The sequence below is a fragment of the Ctenopharyngodon idella genome, chromosome 1, assembly GCF_019924925.1.
Source record: "Ctenopharyngodon idella isolate HZGC_01 chromosome 1, HZGC01, whole genome shotgun sequence".
Classification (NCBI taxonomy): Eukaryota; Metazoa; Chordata; class Actinopteri; order Cypriniformes; family Xenocyprididae; genus Ctenopharyngodon; species Ctenopharyngodon idella.
This window is the reverse complement of record NC_067220.1, coordinates 23,282,411-23,300,526: the sequence shown is the minus strand read 5'-3', so window position 1 is coordinate 23,300,526 and position 18,116 is coordinate 23,282,411. Positions and strand designations below refer to the sequence as shown.

Here is an 18,116-nt window from a genome sequence, read left to right as displayed (position 1 = left end):
GTGTGAGTGTGTGTGTTTGACTGGGTGTGTCTGTTTTGTACTCTCAATGTTTTACAGTGTATCCTCTTCCTTGCTGTTCGTTTTTTACTGCTTTGAGGCTGAATTGTTGATTTTATTTCACACATTTGCAAAAACTTGCTCTGTGTTATAGTCGCGCTAGTTCATATTTATGTGTGTGGGAGGAGGGGGTGGGGGGGTTGATTGTGTCTATTTTGCACTCTTGACATTTTAGAGTGTCACCCCTTCATTTCTGTGCACTTTTTTTCTGCAGAGTGGCTGAATTGTAGTTTGTACCACCAAAAGATTCTCTGAGTTTTAGTTTTTTTCGTACTTCCCATTCATTTTTGACTGCGAAGGAGCCAAGCGTGATTTTTTCGACCCTTTAACATAACCAAATCATGTCCATGATTTTTGTGTGTGTTCACATAGCTAATGCACAAAAGTCACCAAGTGTCATCCCATTCCGATGAAGCAAAAAAAAAAGTTAAATTTCAAAAATTTTTCTGTCATTTTTGACCGAAGAGGACCAAGCAAGCTACACACTCCATCGATTAGGGTTAGAAGAACTGTTACCAAACATATAACATGCTAGAAACATACTAATCACTGCAATAATAATCAAATCATAGACTCTTATGCATTTGCCTATTTAAATTCAAACAGCAATTTTTTTTTTTTTTTTTTTTTGGCTCTCGCAGTATGGTATTGCAGAATGCATTTTACTTGTAGAGCCAAAACAATTAGCTTTGGAAAGTCTACATTTGACTGAAGATCCATTTGTTGCTTGCCCTCTAGCATAAATGTATTCTGGGACTGTTTATGGTAAATGTGTTAACTAGCAGTTGGAGAAACCTGCACCTCCTGATGCGATAATGAATGCAGCGGTTTGACAAGCTGCAGCCTCTGCTAATGTATGCATGTCTACCTGTGTGTGACAGGTGAGCAAGTACAGGTAAACAGCACATTAATGCAATAAATAACTGTCTGCAGAAATGTACAATCAACACATTCTTCATGTTAAAGCATAATTTGTTAACATCTTTTTTCAACAATTTGTCCCCCTCAAACTTGCAAGAATGAAGGTTAATCAGGTTCCCCACACATGTATATGTACTAACTTTATTAAATGTAAAAATTTAAGATTGAGGTCATGATAGAACTACCTATTTTAAATAATACACTTAAAAAATAGTAAAGTATAGTGAATTATAAATATTTTGTAACGTTATTGTTTAAAAACATACTCAAAACTGCCTGTTTTAAGTTTACCAGTTATCATATTTATATCAGCATATATCAGTTTGATTTCAGTGGAAAATAAAAGTGATTTGTCTCACCTATCTCTGCTCCGTCGGGAGGGGAAAGCAGCGTTGCATCCAGCCACAGTACACACGTGCATCTCTTTTAGGTGCACATTCTTGTAGTGCAGTTTAACACTGTATGAACTTTTGAAGCTCTTTTTGCAGACGTAGCAGATCTTGGGATCAGGACTCGAGCAGAGATCACCCTCAGGGGACTGGGAGGGGAACTTTGGTGGGCTTGTTCCATAGCTCATAGAAGAGATGAAACTTTCATGTAAGGCAGCCATGCTGGCAGCAGCGGCAGCAGCAGCTGCCATACCCCCATTGTAAAGGCTATATTGACCCATGCAAAACATGTCATAAGTAGGATCATTGATTTCTTCCTTGATTTTGATAACAGGCTGGTGTTGGGAAGGTGGGGAATGCCTTTGTTCCTCCAAAACTTTCTGGAGGCGTCCCTCATCTTCTACCCCCTGTTGTTCCTTATCCAGGTTTCTCTCTAGGGCAGGCTGATGTTCGTCAGTGTCCATCAGCTCATCGCGGTAGAGCATCTTGGATTCAGATGTCTCGGACTCATTTTCAAAGTCACGCTCATGATCTTGGTCCTCAGAGGTAAAACTGTCAATACAGCGCAGGTCGCCGTGGCTTCTACTACCATGACTCCCAATGCACTCTTCTTGGTCAGGATGGAGCATGCCTCTAAGGGCTAGGCTGGGACTCATTTCATCGTGTGATGGAGACTGATGTCCACTACCCCCACAATGATGACTGCTGCTGCTGCTGTTATTGTTGTTGTTGCAGTTGCCATTGACATTGTTATGGATGTTGGATGGCTGATGGTGGTGATGATGACAACTATCTTCATCATCATCATCTTTGTCATCATAGTCATCTGCCACATCTATCACTTCTTTCTCTATCTTTACTGGCATACTAGATTTGCGAGGCTTCTTTTTAGGCATAGGGTCGAGAGTCATGGAATCTTGGGTACTGGGAGTTGTGGGTAGGTGATGAGAAAATGTTTCAGATACATCCATGTTGTGGGAGCTAGCAGCTAACATCTGTTGCTGGTCAGTCAAAGATGTGCTGTTGATTGTGGTAGGCAAAATTGGACTTGTGGGCAGAGAGACTGGGGGACTAACTAGGTCAGCAGGAGAAAGCAGTGTGCGATAAAAAGGTGGCACAGGTTGCACTGGCTGCACAGACTTCAGGGAAGGGAAGACAAGAGGGCTCTGCAGAGGTGACTGTATCATGGGGTCAAGAGGAGGGGTGGCAAAGCTTAGTGGTGGCCGCCCTGGGCTAGTTATACTGAAGCCACTTTTGGCACTTGATATGACAGGTGTGGCCGTCCCAGAACTGGAGCGAATGAGATCCTTGTCCCGGTTGTTCCTCAGCATAGGCATATGTAAGCGAGGATTGGGATTAGCACTATGGCGGTTACGACTTCGCAATGAGCTGAAGACCATATTGCAGCCTTCAATAGTACAACGGTGCTTAATCTTCAGATGCACAGCATTGTAGTGGATTTTTAGAGTACCCTTATCATAGAAAGTCTTGCCACAGGAGTTGCAACAAACGCGTCCCTTACGTGAGGTTGCACCCATGCGACGCATGCGATGCATTTTGGAAGAGAAAGATGAGTGTGTAATGGTTTTTGATTGTTCATTCTTTTCAAAATGATGATGGATCTGGTGATTGTTCAGAGTGCTTGACTGCTGCTGTTGCTGCCCCTGTGGTTGCTGTGTTGGTGTCTGCGGTTGCTGGGAATGCTGTGTAGATGGTGTTGGAGAGATGGGTGAAGCTCTGTTGGGTTCTGTCTTAGGTTCAATGGCGTTGGGTAAGGTCCCCATTGCTCCTCGACTTGGGCTCTGACCACTACGAAATGGTGAGAGGGACACTTCAGATTCACTGGTCTCCACCTGCTCACTCTGATTGGGCAGATTTGGCTCTCGCATTCTGAGACCTGATTGCTCAATGGTCAGTCCATTTGGTGGCAGCCCTAACATGGGAGCTGATACTGGGTTGATGTACTGGAAGGGCAGCAAGAAGGCCAGACTGTTTGGGATGTTCTCAAAATGGTGAATGCTAGAGGGGCTGTTGTTCTCTAGGTGCGACAGAAGGCCAGGACTACGTGTGCGATTGTTGCTTTCAATAAAAGTTCTGATGCCAGAGTCAGTCTTTGATGAGGGCACTGTAATTGCCTGACCCTCCTTTTCCTGGATGGCCATCAATTCCACAATAGACTTTGTTTCACCAAAGCGCAGAAACTGTTGCAGAGTGATGATCTCCTCTTCCCGGGACATTATAGTCCATCTGTCCAGAACCTTGCCTGCAGCATCCTAGAGGCCATATCAGAGAAAAGATTAAAAAACAAAGCAAATACTTATTTTTTTCTGCATATTATCAGAGAAGATAGAGGTGATGGGGAGGGTAAGGATAATGGAATATAACCCAAAAGAGAACATGAAGCAGTATATAAAGACTGATAATATGGTTCTCAACTGACAATATCTAGGCCTCTCTACACTTTGTCTTTTCTTTCTTAAATCAACCATGCAAATGTAGTCATTAGGTGCACACTGAAGGCAACCCATGCAAAGTTTAAAGGGATAGTTCTACACATTCTGCGTATGGTTGTCAGCCCGAAAGCTAGTTTTTTGAATTTATAAAGTTTTAAATATGGATATTCTTCTTACAAAAACGCATCGCTTCAAAAGGCCTTTATTAACCCCTTGGAGCCGTATGGATTACTTTTTTTTTTTTTTTTTATAGATGGATGCATTATTTTAAACTTTTGACAAAACGTGGCCCCCCATTCACAACCATTATAAACCTAGGAGGACTAAGGATATTTTTAAATATATCTCTGATTGTGTTCGTCTGAAAGAAGGTAGTCATATACACCTAGGATAGCTTGAGGGTGAGTAAATCACAGGATAATTTTCATTTTTGGGTGAACTATCCCTTTAACAGGGTCTTCAGCCAACAAATAGAATCCACCCGTATTCATTAGGGAGCCTCTGTGAAACTGCAGACAAGACATCAATCTATTTGTTGTAATATAAGACAATGAACAAAACTTCTCAAAAAGATGTGACCCTTGCTGCCTCTCCCACAATTATCCACTGATTATTGCTGTTTACAGACAGTAAAGAACATAAGAGATTTAGTTAAGGGAATAATAATAAATTATTTATTCATTTATTTGGTATATCTCTGCTTTGAATATTGTGTCAAATATAGTTTTAAAATATGTCAGATTATCAAAAGGAAGGTTCACAACTTCACAAAAACAAATAAGTCAATTTTAAAACAATTGTAATTTCTGTGGCTGCAATGTTGGACAAAAAATAAACAGCTCATGTTTATTTTACCATGTCTTTGAAGAAGCCTTGGAGGTGACAGCAATCTTGCATTACAATTATTAAGCAGGATGCAGATCAGTATTAACTGAGCTTCATGTAAATTGGAGTTTAGAGGACACGTATCAAACTAGATTAAATATTAATGAAGTCATACTTTCTCAAGAAGATTGTGTCAACTAAAAATTTTAACTTATATACGGTTTGCCTTCAGGCATGCAAGTATGAAATTATGTAAATATTAACATATCCCAAACTGACATTTTATTTTATTTTATTTTATTTTATTTTATTTTATTTTATTTTATTTTATTTTATTTTATTATTTTATTTTATTTTATTTTATTTTATTTTAATCTCAACAAATCCCAAAACTGGCCTATTTTATTTTATTTTATTGTATTTTATTTTATTTTATTTTATTATTTTATTTTATTTTACTATTTTATTTTATTTTACTATTTTATTTTATTTTATTTTATTTTATTTTATTTATTTTATTTTATTTATTTTATTTTATTTTATTTTTATTTTTTTATTTGTATTTGTTTTTATTTTGCAGAGCCGGAACCTTTGGATGTGGGAACTTTCCATCTTGAGAGAGCAGTATTGCTCCAGGAGGAGAAATAAGCACCACTTCCAAGGAGCTTGTTCTTCGGCCAGCATTCTAAGTAATGGTATTATTAACCACTGAAAAATAAAACAGTTTGAGCTTTGCACACTTGCCCACTGCCAGACGCTGAGCCATGGCAAGAGATTCTGGGAATGGAATCTTGGCAGCTTCTTTTAGAGTTGTGGTCAGGCTTGTAACTTTGATACATTAAATATGTGACTTAGTTTTCTGTTCACTCTTTCTCGTACATGTATTATTTGACTCTGAAGTGTGTCTCCTTACATTATATTACTGTGCTTTCTAAACCCCACTGAAGTTCAAAAACATCAACTGATATTGCTTTATCACTGGTATTGTCTGCATGTGACTAAGCAGGCTTTTTAAGTCATGTAAATTGCCACAACCTTTCATGAACTATCTATAAACTGTCTATAAATGTTCATTGGCATTTGCCACAGGCTGTGATGCCAAAAGTGTGTCACTTTGCCCTTGCTACCATGCAAGTTTATGAATGGCACTTCCAGTTTAAGGGAAGAGAAAATTTGTTTGCTCTTCTCATACATTATCCAGTTTACCATTGACACAGAATAAGGCAACATCAAGGGAGCAATGGCTTTTCTGATGACAATTAGAGATGACACAAGGCAAGGCTTTGTCTGCCCCAGCCTGCTAGGATCTATGAATGATAAATGGTTACTCTGGATTTTAAGAGCTGTAAAAATCAACAGCACAAAGCACAAAGGGCCTTTAAGGCACAGACAGGGAATAAATGTTTAAAGAGAGTAAGAGAGTTAGAGAATGAGAGAAAGTGAAGAAAAAAGAAGATAGTAAGAGAAAACGAGAGGTGGGAATACAGAATGGTTTCACAACAGCATGGCCTCAGAAATTTAAGCAAGATAAATTCTTTAGAGACAGCACATCAATAGTCACTGGGGTATTTGTTGTTAAATATACATTAAAAATATTTTACACTTTCATTCCGTGTTTGAGTATGAGTTTAGCCTGGAGGTAAGACTTTAAATTTCAGCCTCAACAATATTATTTTATATAGCACAGTGGTTTGAACTCCTGTATTTCAATTTGATGTAAGTGAAGGGGAAAAAAAGTAAATTACAAAGTGAATTTTTAAATAGTAACTAAAAGATGTACTGAAAAATGCTTTTAAAAAATAAATACTGTGGAATGTTTGAGAAATTCTCTCATTCTGTTCTTTCTGTTTATTATCTTACTTCTGGAAATGTATTACCTTCCTTAAGTCTTTACACACACACCCACCCACACACACCCACACACACACAATGGTGTAGAAACTATTTTCACTCAGAAATTGCTAGTAAATTTCACTATTAATTACAAAGAACCTACGAGTATACATTAAATTAAACATGATTCTATTTTTTTTAAGCAGATAGGCTAAATAGTATTTTCTTGTAAAACTTACAAACTCCAATAATCTTTGTTTTAACTTTTAAATAAATGTATATATAAAAAAAAATGTTTGAAAATTTAAGTTATATGAAGTTATATAGTATATATTTTGTCTGTTCCCCAGCTGAATGTATGCTGGAGTGTGGCTAAAAAACTGGCTGATCTTAATCACTGATCATAGGCTCATTTATAACGTGTTCTGTATGTGCACACAGGCACCCCATTTTCAGTGCAGTGTGCGTTAGACTTGGAGCAGGGAGATGAAATGTCCTACAACTGCATGTTACATCTTTGAAATACTGTCCCAGTTCATAACAATAATGTATGGTTCAATTAGATGGGGGTGGTATTTTGAAATTTTCTTTGTTAAAATATCAAACGTTAAGGTACAAGTTCAACAGCAATGAACCTACAATGGGTCTTTTACTAACAATTAACTTTCTTTATTAACTATCTCACAATAAATGATCAGAGCATCCAGGATAAAATTATTTTTTAAGTAGTGCCATTTGCATTTGTAAGTTGAGCTAGGAATGACCTTTGACTGTTTGGACAGCTGCCACTATTCAGCACTGCTTTTCAAACAAATTTGACGTGGTGAAGTATCACTGAGTTTACCTATTTATTTATTTATTTATTTATTTTTTCTCATATTCAGAGTATAAAGCAAGACACTGGACTGTTATGTTTACCAAATGGAATTGTTTAGAAATGCTGGGGCCAATCAGCTGTCATGATACAGGTCATATCCAGGCTGCACTCTTTGGAGGGCCAATGTAAGACAGACCATGCAAACACACCCACCTACATTTCCAGAGACGTCTAGATCCAAGTTAGCCAAAGCTAAGGCCACACTCAAACAAACAGAAAACTCAAGATCAGGTGAAAAAGGGGGCTGTTGATTAGAGTTCTGCTTGGAGAAAAACATGTGCTTTTGGTTAGATTTAGGAACCTTTCATTATTTAACTTTTTCCCATACCTATATCCTTTTGAGTATTCATTTCTTGATTCATGAAATATTATACGGGATTGAAACTAAAACTAAATGCGGTGAAGAGGAGGCTACATTTAGATTGACTGGTACGATAAAATATTAGTATGTCTGCCCACAAATCAGCCTCAGGTCCTTAGCCAACTCCCCTGCATTAGTCAGGTAACAAACCTGCCATTAGAAGCACTTTTACACCAAGGCACTCATCTCCCAATTAGCTTAATGTGGCTTCTATCTATGCATTCTGCAGATTTGCCATTCTCAAATGAAATCTCATTAGAACCCCACGCCCCCCAATGCTGTGATGGATTACACTGTCATTACACATCCCTGACTCCTTTACATAATGTGGCTGAACACTGTTTGTGAGGTTAAAGACAATTAGTTAATAATTATAGCGTTAAGTCACAGGTCTCATCTATCCATGGTGCAGTCGGCAAATGCTGCAAATGTGTCAACTGTGATGGCTGTATTTATCTCACTGCTGCTGGTGTCACTTACTGCAACCCAATAATGATGCTGGAGGCTTAAGCTTTGTAAATGGTCTCTGAGGACAGGCAAAATATGGCCAAATATCCATGCCAATGTTACCAGTATAAAAAAAACCCCTCAGTTATGCAGTTATCATATTAACATACCCCAGTCTTGTGTTAAAGGCTGGAAATTAAGCCACTGAATACAGTCCTTTTAGCAATCATCACTTATCATAGTAATGGGATCATTAAGCTCTAAGAAATATATACTACAGTGGGCACAGAGTAAGAAAAGGTAAATGCACAGACTGGGCCCATGCGTAGCACAATAGCTTTTCTTTGACATTAGAATGATTTGAATATTTTATTAATTAAAATATGAATTAAAAAAACTTCAATAATATTTAATTTATTTTTTATTTTGATCAAAATATTCCAGTATCACATTTTAAACATTTGCTTCTTCCTACCTAACATAGAACTGACATTTCTAAAACATCTAATTCACCATGGACAATTGGTCTGGGAACCACATTGATCCAGTGACTCCCAATGGACACAACAGGAATTCACTATTGATCAAGGGGTTGCTATCATATCCCAGAAAAAAAAAAAAAAGAAAGAAAGAAAAAAAAAACCTTCCATCCCCTGTGTTCACTACTTCAAGGGAGGTTAAGCAGAGGTTTCCCTGTGATCTTAGAAGGTCTTGAACCCATGAATTGCTCAGTATTCTACTTTCTGACCTTTTTATTTTAAGCAATGAATAATTGAGTAGGGAAGTGGCAAAAAGGGGGGAAAGGCTCAGTCAAAGCCCAGTGCCTGGAGCCATGACATCAGAGGGAGAGCTCATAAGAGTCTTGTGTAAGTTTCATTGGTCAAATAGTGCCTAATGATTATCATAGAGCTCTCTATTCTTAGATGGTCAAATGTGGACATGCAATGTTATGTTTTTTGTTTTTTTTTAAAATAGCAAACCACAGTGTTTAATTGTGCTAATATGTCTAAAAATGCATGGTGTTAGGGAGGTGTGTGGCTCAGACATCCAGTAATACATATCGTTTATCTGACATTGTGCTGGATGGCACATATGAAATAAATGTAGTAGAAGAACACATCCAGATTTCCTGGCTAAACGATAATCATAAATGACTGCTCGTAATCTCTGGGGGAAATTGGTATACACTGACCAAGCTGGAGAAAACCTTAATGTCCAAATAAGGTGTTGCCTATTATACACGCGCACACATGGCCCACTGTGAACATTCATTTTTTCTATAATTTGGAACAGAACTACTCTAATTGCATTGCCTAGCATTTTCTCAATGCAGAACACAGACTAAAATACATCCAATGTAGACCAAAATCATGATGACTTTGCAAGTTCAGACATTTTGATAAATGTTATTTATGTTTCACTGTACCGCTTGTGGTACACATATGTACCTTTCAAAAGAGACCTTAGGAATGCTAAGGGGTTAAAAGTCTACCTCATAATTATTTTCTTTAGTACTACATTCCTTGTGTAGCAAATAAAAAATAAATAAATAAAAAAAAGGCTAAGAACAGATGCCTATCTGTGGAATGTGAGCGTAATATTGGTATAAATTGGTAATTGTTGTTTTGTCATTGGAATGAACTTGTGTTAAAATTCAAGTGATCTGCGCCATTGTCATTTTGACTAACACAAATCACTTTGATGTGAGGCAACATAATGTATTTGCTGATCTGGGAAGCAGATGTTAGGTGGACATGGAGTTCTGTAGAGGAGCAGTGGGAGTGCGTGAGAAATGTCCAGTCTGAGGGACTTTGGTGCAACTGTGTTTTTTTTTTTATTTATTTTTTTTATTATATCACATCTTCTTTCTATCACTGCAGTGATTGCTTACTAATGCTTGAAAAAGGTGTGACATATGCTCACAATTTGCTTCTTGGCTGTCGTGTCTTGTATCAGTGTGATACTGGGGGGTGTTTTACATTACTGTTATCATTTAGAGTAATGCTTACACCTCTTGCTCAAAAGCTATTATATTGTTGTTATTAAAAAGAAGTCAAAGAGTAACCTTCAAAAGATTAGCTCAGCTGGAAGGAGATCAGATGAAAACATGGAGAAAAGATATGTATGCATTCACCTTACTTCTTGCTTTAAACTAAATCTACACCTCTTTGGTTGGAAGTCAAACAAAACATTTTCATATCTCTTCTCTGATCCTAATTTGACTGTAAAGTAAGCCATGTGTTTTACATTTGGTGGATTAATATTCTGTAGTTCTCTCTCTCTCTCTCTCTCTCTCTGTCACACACACACACACACACACACACACACACACACACACACACACACACACACTCAGACTATTAGAGAGGTTATGTACAAACTGGCGCTGCCACAGCACATGCAGGCGAAGAGAATAAGCTAATGGACTCTTTGCCTAATGTGATAAGAGCCATTATTGACATGCTGCCAGGAAGATGCAAGGCCATTAGCTCAGAGGTGGCTTTTTCCTTCCCTTGTCTGCTTCAGCAGCATCTCTTGAGCTATTCCTGTCCTCAGGCCTCTGGAGGTAGAGTTCACAGACCCAGCAAACATAGCTGTGACTGTCACCAACAGCATTATTTACTGCTGACACACATACAACTCAATTGCATTTAAGAATGAATGGAAGTAATGTGGATGGGCCAGGGGTTCAGCTAAACAGACCCATTAAACATCCCATCTAGGTATATGTCAGTAATTTACCTAAGTAGATCTCTGGAAGGATGGATATTGCTACCAGTGCTGTGTGGGTAGGCATCAAAAGAATAACAAGAAGTTGTATTAGGGTTCTGGGAAGACATGGGTCTAGAAACAGGCCAATCTATTGTTGAAGATATTATTACACTGCAATTACTTCCAGTGAAAATAAACATCATTAACATCATGCACTGCTTCATCTAACTGTCTGTCTACAGTACATTCCAGCCAGCACAGAAACCCAGTTGTTCAAACTCTGTCCAATATCTGAACCACCAAACACTAAAGGCTTGTCTACACTAGGCATGTGACGGTATAAAATTTTCATGTTGCGATAATTACTGAAGATTTTATCACGGTATACAGTATTATCACGATATTGAAATAAGTTGCAAAAAAAGTGTTGTCATTACAACAGGTTTAATAACTTTTTCTTGTAACAAAAAGAACTCTGAATATATAAATACAATAAAGCAACACACAAAATGTATAAAGTAAACAAATGTTTCTAACAGATTAAAGTGCAAAAGAAGTATAAAGAACATTATCACTTTACAACAAGGTCTCATTAGTTAATGTTAGTAAATGCATTAACTAACATTAATAATGAGCAATAGCTACATTTGTTACAGAAGTTATTATTCTTTGTTAACATTAGTTCAAAAAAAAAAATAAATAAATAAATACTGTTCATGTCAGCTCAGGTCCATTAAATAATATAGTTACAACTTTTGATTTTAATAAAGTGCTATTAAATGTTAAAATTAATATTAAGGGTAATAAATTATTTAGACGTATTTTTCATTGTCAGTTTATGTTAATTAATTAAATAACTAATGTTAAATAATTGAGCCTTATTGTAAAGTGTGACTGAACAGTAAAGAATCATATTCAATATTCAGCATATTCAATCAATATCTAGGGCATGTTGTAGTCCAAATTAAAATATAAAAATGTTTGATTTTTGAAAATAAATATCCTTAAGTCTTTAAGTATTTGGTGCAGTGAACACCATTGCGAATACAAAAATCTGAATGGCTGTTTGAAACATTTAAATACTGTAGAAGCGCAGCTTGTTTCCGGGGGTTTCCGGGGTAACCACTGCATTTTTGCTGTTCCATCAGCGCCATCTGCTGTCAAAGAGTGAATATGCATTTTCATTCAGCATGTCTTCTTCACTCATTCCGCCATGCATGTTGGGTTTGTTTACATCAGTGCGCATGCCTCTTTGACACAGCATACAGCAGCGTTTCGCATTTTAAACGGTTGATGGGTAAACTATTATTAAAATGCATTCTAAAAATCTAAATAGTTTGTAATTATTCACTGTATTTTGAAGTTCAAACGATAACAATATTGTGCATGTTCATTATCGTGATATATCATATTACTGTATATCGGAACATGTCTAGTTCACACCAACAACGATAACTATAGCTGTAAGATATAATATAGCTGTAAGCTATAATATAGCTGTAAGCAGCAATTCGGGGCCAAGCAGTAAAGACACAGCAAGCACAGCAAATATAGCAAGCACGTCAAATGTCACAGGGAACAATAAGAGGAATTGTAATGTACATCTCTAAAGCACAAAAAATGCATAAGGTTTTGTACAGAAACGCAACACAGGCCTGCTATTTTATACTCAGAATACTGAGTGCCCAGAACCTCTTGCGGTCTGAGGTTGTGCCACACGATAGTTAAACCTGCAACCTTCCACTTATCACAGTGTGCAATATAGAGGACACACATCTGCAGTCATCCCGAGGACAGCTTTCATTGTGAGAATGAGCACACAATGATCTAATTTTGGCTCAACATTGTTAACTTCACATTATCATAAGGTGTATAAAAATTATGTTCAATCATTTCTGTGCAGCTCAGTCCAGTGATCATCTGAGCCAATTTTGGTAAGAACTGGGCAAAATTTGAAGGAGGAGTAGTTAAAAAAAAAATAGAATATAGTACATTTCAAAATGGCGACTACTGTAATAGGTGGAATATTTCACCGTGTCCTCACCGGACATGAGCAGTGCAATGCGACGTGACAAAAGACAAAAGAACCCATTATAATCAGTGATGTTGTCTACACTGGATGCGGAGAGACACAACATGACAAATCCCCAACAGTAAACTGATACTTTGTTCTATTTATGACATACTCCAAGCACTCACGATACTTCTCATAGGAAGGACAAATAGATTTGCAACAGTTGCTTTGTTGCATCCAATGTAGACAGCTTCTAGCTGTTGCAGCACGATGTGATCTGTCAACGGTCTCATCTGGTGTAGACACGGTGTTAATGTAAGATATTGAATGTGATTAGCAGTGTGTAACCAAGTGTACTAAGAGTTTGTTTCTAGGACAAAAGGTTCAAAACTTAAAACCATTTGAAAAGTGAATATTTTAACCGATGGTGACATTATAAAGTTGGTCCCAGAGACCCCAAAGCTGGTCAGATTATTATTCAAGACCATCAATATAAGCGTGCCAAATTTCATAATTTTAAAAGGTACAGTTCATTGGGCTGCCATAGACTCTCTTTAGGGAGTAATAATAAAAATGAAGAAAACTAACAGATACAATAAGAGGCTGCATTAGTGTACACACCAACGGGTCTTCAGTCCAGACTTTTGGGGTTGTAGTTGTCATGAGGTATGAACTGCTATGCTTTATCATTAAAAATATCACTCAAATATTAATATAACAGTGAGGTGGACATTTTTTGTCCTAATACAATAGTGGAAGTATTAAGTGTTAATAGTAGGGCTGTGAATTTAACGTGTTAATTAGATTTATTAATTACGGAAAAAAAAATAATGCGTTAAAATTTTTAACGCATTTAACGCACTTGCCCCGGCCCCAGACCTACATAGGTCGTCTGACATTTCATACAGTTGACTGATGATGAATGCAGGGCAACAACTCACTGCGTGATATAGACTAATGCAGTTGGAATGTCCATAAAATTCAAGATATGAAAGGCGAACGACGATCGATTTGAAGCATATGACAACAAATATACATTAAATAGGCTACTAGCCAAAAATGCATTTTGTTAAATACACACTGACGTTTATGGAAAGCGATAATAATAGGCTAATCCTCTCTTCAAATAAAATCTGACGACGTGTTTTATATCAGATACACATTGTGCAGTTAACTATGAAGTTTACTCTGTTCTTTTCCCAGTTCACCCCACTTTTATGCATTTTGGGAGAAATTGGTGAGTTTAGGCTTTAATCCAACAGATCCGATTCTCTGAACTGCGGGGGCAGCACCCATTGCACGTTATAGATCAATCGACGATTTAAATGACAAAACACATTCAAATATTTGACAATAGGCGCCGATTTATGTTTCTGACGGCTGGTGCCCAAACTGAGCGTGCACACCTAATACCTAAGCCAGAGTAGAGCCATGAGGACGCTATATTTGAGAGTGCTTGAGTTTTGTGGAGAGATTCGTGCTGCACATGACACTGATGCGCTCTCGCGTTAATGTATTATATTGATGCACCCTCGACATGTGCACATATTGTGAATTAATTTAATAAACTTTATTAAATCTGATCTGATCCACACATAGGCAGCAACATCATTGCATCTTTTGACATCCAAAAAGGTAGTTTCTTGTTAAAAAAAATTAAAATTTTAACATGGTTAAAATAGTCAACATGACTACAGTTGTTCAACCTTAATGTTATGAAGTGACAAGAATACTTTTTGTGTGCAAAAACAAAAATAAATGCAAAAAAGCATTCTCGTCACTTCATAACATTTAGGTTGAACCACTGTAGTGACGTTGAATATTTTAGCCATGTTTTTAACTACTCTGGATGTCAAAAGGTGCAATGACGTTGCTGCCTATATGTGGATCAGATCAGATTTAATAAAGTTCATTTAATTTTTTTTATTTTTTTTATTTCTGTATATATCTTGTATATACAGTAGTTATATATTAACCTAAGCTACTGAAGCACCCTCTATAATCATTTGCGCAGCACTCAGCTGCCACATATTCAGTTTCTGCTATCCCAGGGGTTTCTGGGATATGGAGTCACTGAAGCACACAGTCTTGCCTGACAATCAAAGTGAAAAGTCATGCCAAGGTGCATAAAGGGGAGTGCCTATATCCGGAGGGAGTTGACACACTACATCACTGAGCTGCAGCCACTGTACTCAAGAGCTATTAAGCACGAGTCATTCTCTCTACACCCCTCTCTTGTTTCCCTTTCAAGAGTCCCTCTGGTCAAAGGCAGATACAAATGGCTGTTTGCTGTGCAACTCCCACAACATGTTTGTATCAGCTGCTGCCTTCACTAACAGCATGTAAAACAAAAAGAGACAGGCCACTCTTATTCACAAATGTTCCAACTGAGATGGAAGGTTGCAAAATAAAGACACAGGAGTGCCATTAGGAGTGCCTACTTCCTCAATATGTGTCCCTTACACTTTTTCACAACTGTTTGTGCTTTTTTCAATACCTAGTAGGACTACACATTTTCAAAACTCTTCAGACACAAAAGCAGAGTCTGTGAACTATGCTGTGTATCATTCTCATTACTTTTCGATTACATAATGCATTCAATTTTTTTTTTTTTTTTTTTTTTAAATTCAATAATTCAATTTATGTCAAAAAAAAAAAAAAAAGAAAAAAAAAAGAATTAGATACATGTAATTTGATTGTATAGTCATTCCTCATTGAAAATAAATAAATAAATAAATAAATAAATAAAGCTAAAGATAAATTATTTCCCTCATGGTGTAGTGTATGGCCACAGTACAAATACTGATGCATCCCTCCTGAAAACAATGAATGCTAAATGTCTGGGCATATCTGCTAAAGGTTGTAAGAGATTGACAAATGGTCAGTATAAAATCAAAATTGTCCTTTTTTTTTTATTTTATGGAATACTGCAGTGTTTATTTTTAATGACTAATCTGTGTATCTCTTTTTTATATCCCCTCATGATCTTTAATCAAAATAACTTCCCCTCACAGCAACATCTCTTTTCTTGATAATGTTTTCCGGTGTGAGGAAAGGACAACCTGTCACTAACATGAGATCATAGCAATAGTAAACTACAGTGATCTAACAATCCAATTAATTCCTGATGGACAAAATCAAATATTCATATTTTTCTATATTTTTTCTTGTTCATTAAGCTGTTTCACCCAGATATACATCACAATAATGAAGAAAAGACTATCACAACTTCTGTTTCATGTCGACTTTAAGGATGTGGCCAAATGAAGAAGGCCTTGCTTGTCTAGCATTGCTGTTACCATATCTATGTTCATCTCTATATTTAAAGACATATTGCATGAAAATATGCTTCATTTTTTGCATGTTGAAAAAAGTATATTGACGTTAAACGGTTAGTTCACCAAAAATGAAAATTCTGTCATTAAATACTCACTCTCATGTCCTTCCAAACCCGTAAGACTTCTGTTCATCTTTGGAACACAAATGAAGATTTTTTTGATGAAATCTGACAGCATTCTGTCCCTCCATAGACTTTGACGCTTCAAAAAGTTTCACAAAGAAAGCGTAAAACTAATCCATATGAATTGAGCGGGTTAGTCCAAATTTTCTGAAGAGACACAATCGCTTCATATGATGAACAGATTTAATTTAGGCCTTTACTCACATATAAACACTGAGCAGTGAACATACACAGAAGCTCAGTTTGGGACAACATGAGGGTGAGTAATTAATGACAAAATTTTCATTTTTAGGAGAAGTAACACTTTAATCATGTATAAAAACTGCACTACTTTCACACAGAACATGTCATTGCATCTAGAATTGTGAGATGCAGCCCTTAGGAATGGTTAAAAAAATAATAAATAAAAATAAATCACAGCACAGAACACAAGAGTCTCAAGATACACTTTTGAGACGTGATGCAATGAAGCTTCATTTACTATGAAAAAATCCATGTGAATGCATGCACACTTGGCAATAAAGCTCTTTCTGAGTCTGAATAAGGGAGACAGCCAACAGTAATGGGCAAACAGAAAAATAAAAAGATACTAATTTGGACATAAATAATAATAATAATAATAATAATAATAATAATAATGATAATAATAATAATAATACTCGTATTGGCTATAAAAAGGGAGACATGTAGTGTCTCTGGGATTTTAGTGCCTTTTGGTGTCAAGCTGCACCAAGCTGTGTTATCTGCTGTGTCAAGCTGCATGTTTAAAAATACTTTCTGAGGAATTTAAAAAAAAAAAAAAAAAAAAAAAAAAAAAAATGTACTGCTTGGCAAAAGTATGTAACTAATTGTAAAACTGTAATACCTTATTGCAAGAAAACAGTATTTTGTTCTGATTGTGCACTCTCTGAAACCACAGAAACACACTTTCTTTCTCCATATCTTCCTCTCTCACAGGCTCATCATTTTTTAAAGAATAAATTCAAAGGGAATAGTCAATCAGCAAGGATAGAATAGGCATGCTGGAAGTCTTTTTAAAACATATGACATTTCAGAGAGAATTACAAGGACTTCAGGAACAAGCAAACTTGCAGTATCTTGGAACTTAGATTTATTCTTGGTCATGACAAAATTATTAGTCAAAATAAATGGCTTTCAGGGATTTTACTGTAAAGTACTGTTAGCCTTGCAATCATTTGATAAGCATGTCATGCATATAGCTGGAAGAGAGAAAGACAGTGTGATCATCAGGATGTCAGGGCTGCTAAATGTCACCAGCTGGGTTGAAGACTGAATGCTCCCAGTCACAATAGAGGAGGTCTCTCTCACACCTTGGCTTGTCTGTTAGGATAACAGTGCCTCTATGTCTCTGTGGCATTTTGAATCAGAGACATATTTCTCGCCTCTAATTAGTGTGCAAAGCTCCTTGGGGCAATCAGCGCAAGGTTAATTGGAGCCAGCCGGAAACACCCTGGCGAGAAGCAGTGTAGCGCTGTCTCTCATCATAGACTGTCACCCAAAGGGAGCTCCCCTGAGCACTGCACACGCACCAAAGCCCTTCCCTTATCTCTCATAATAAAAGATCAGAGAGAAACAGTCACTGCAACGTACAACAGCACAGCTCTCTCTTTATCTTCCTCATCGTCCCTCCCTCTCTCATTTCCAGCTTCTCATCCTGTCACATGTATGCAATATGTGAATGTGATAGCATGTTCTCCCCCCTGTAGAAATGCTGCCCTAGTCTGACATGCTGAAAACAGCTCAGCT

The 18,116-nt window shown here is 36.9% G+C and overlaps 1 protein-coding gene across 5 annotated transcripts in view; it reads right to left on the bottom strand.

The window, feature by feature from the left end:
* bnc2 (basonuclin 2) overlaps window positions 1-18,116 on the bottom strand; it is a 230,218-nt gene that overhangs the window by 19,179 nt on the left and 192,923 nt on the right. For all 5 annotated transcript variants that reach the window (XM_051896193.1, XM_051896201.1, XM_051896184.1 and 2 more), the window contains one exon: window positions 1,338-3,640. In XM_051896193.1, the coding sequence (XP_051752153.1) occupies window positions 1,338-3,640 (2,303 nt within the window). The remainder of the gene's footprint in view (window positions 1-1,337; window positions 3,641-18,116) is intronic.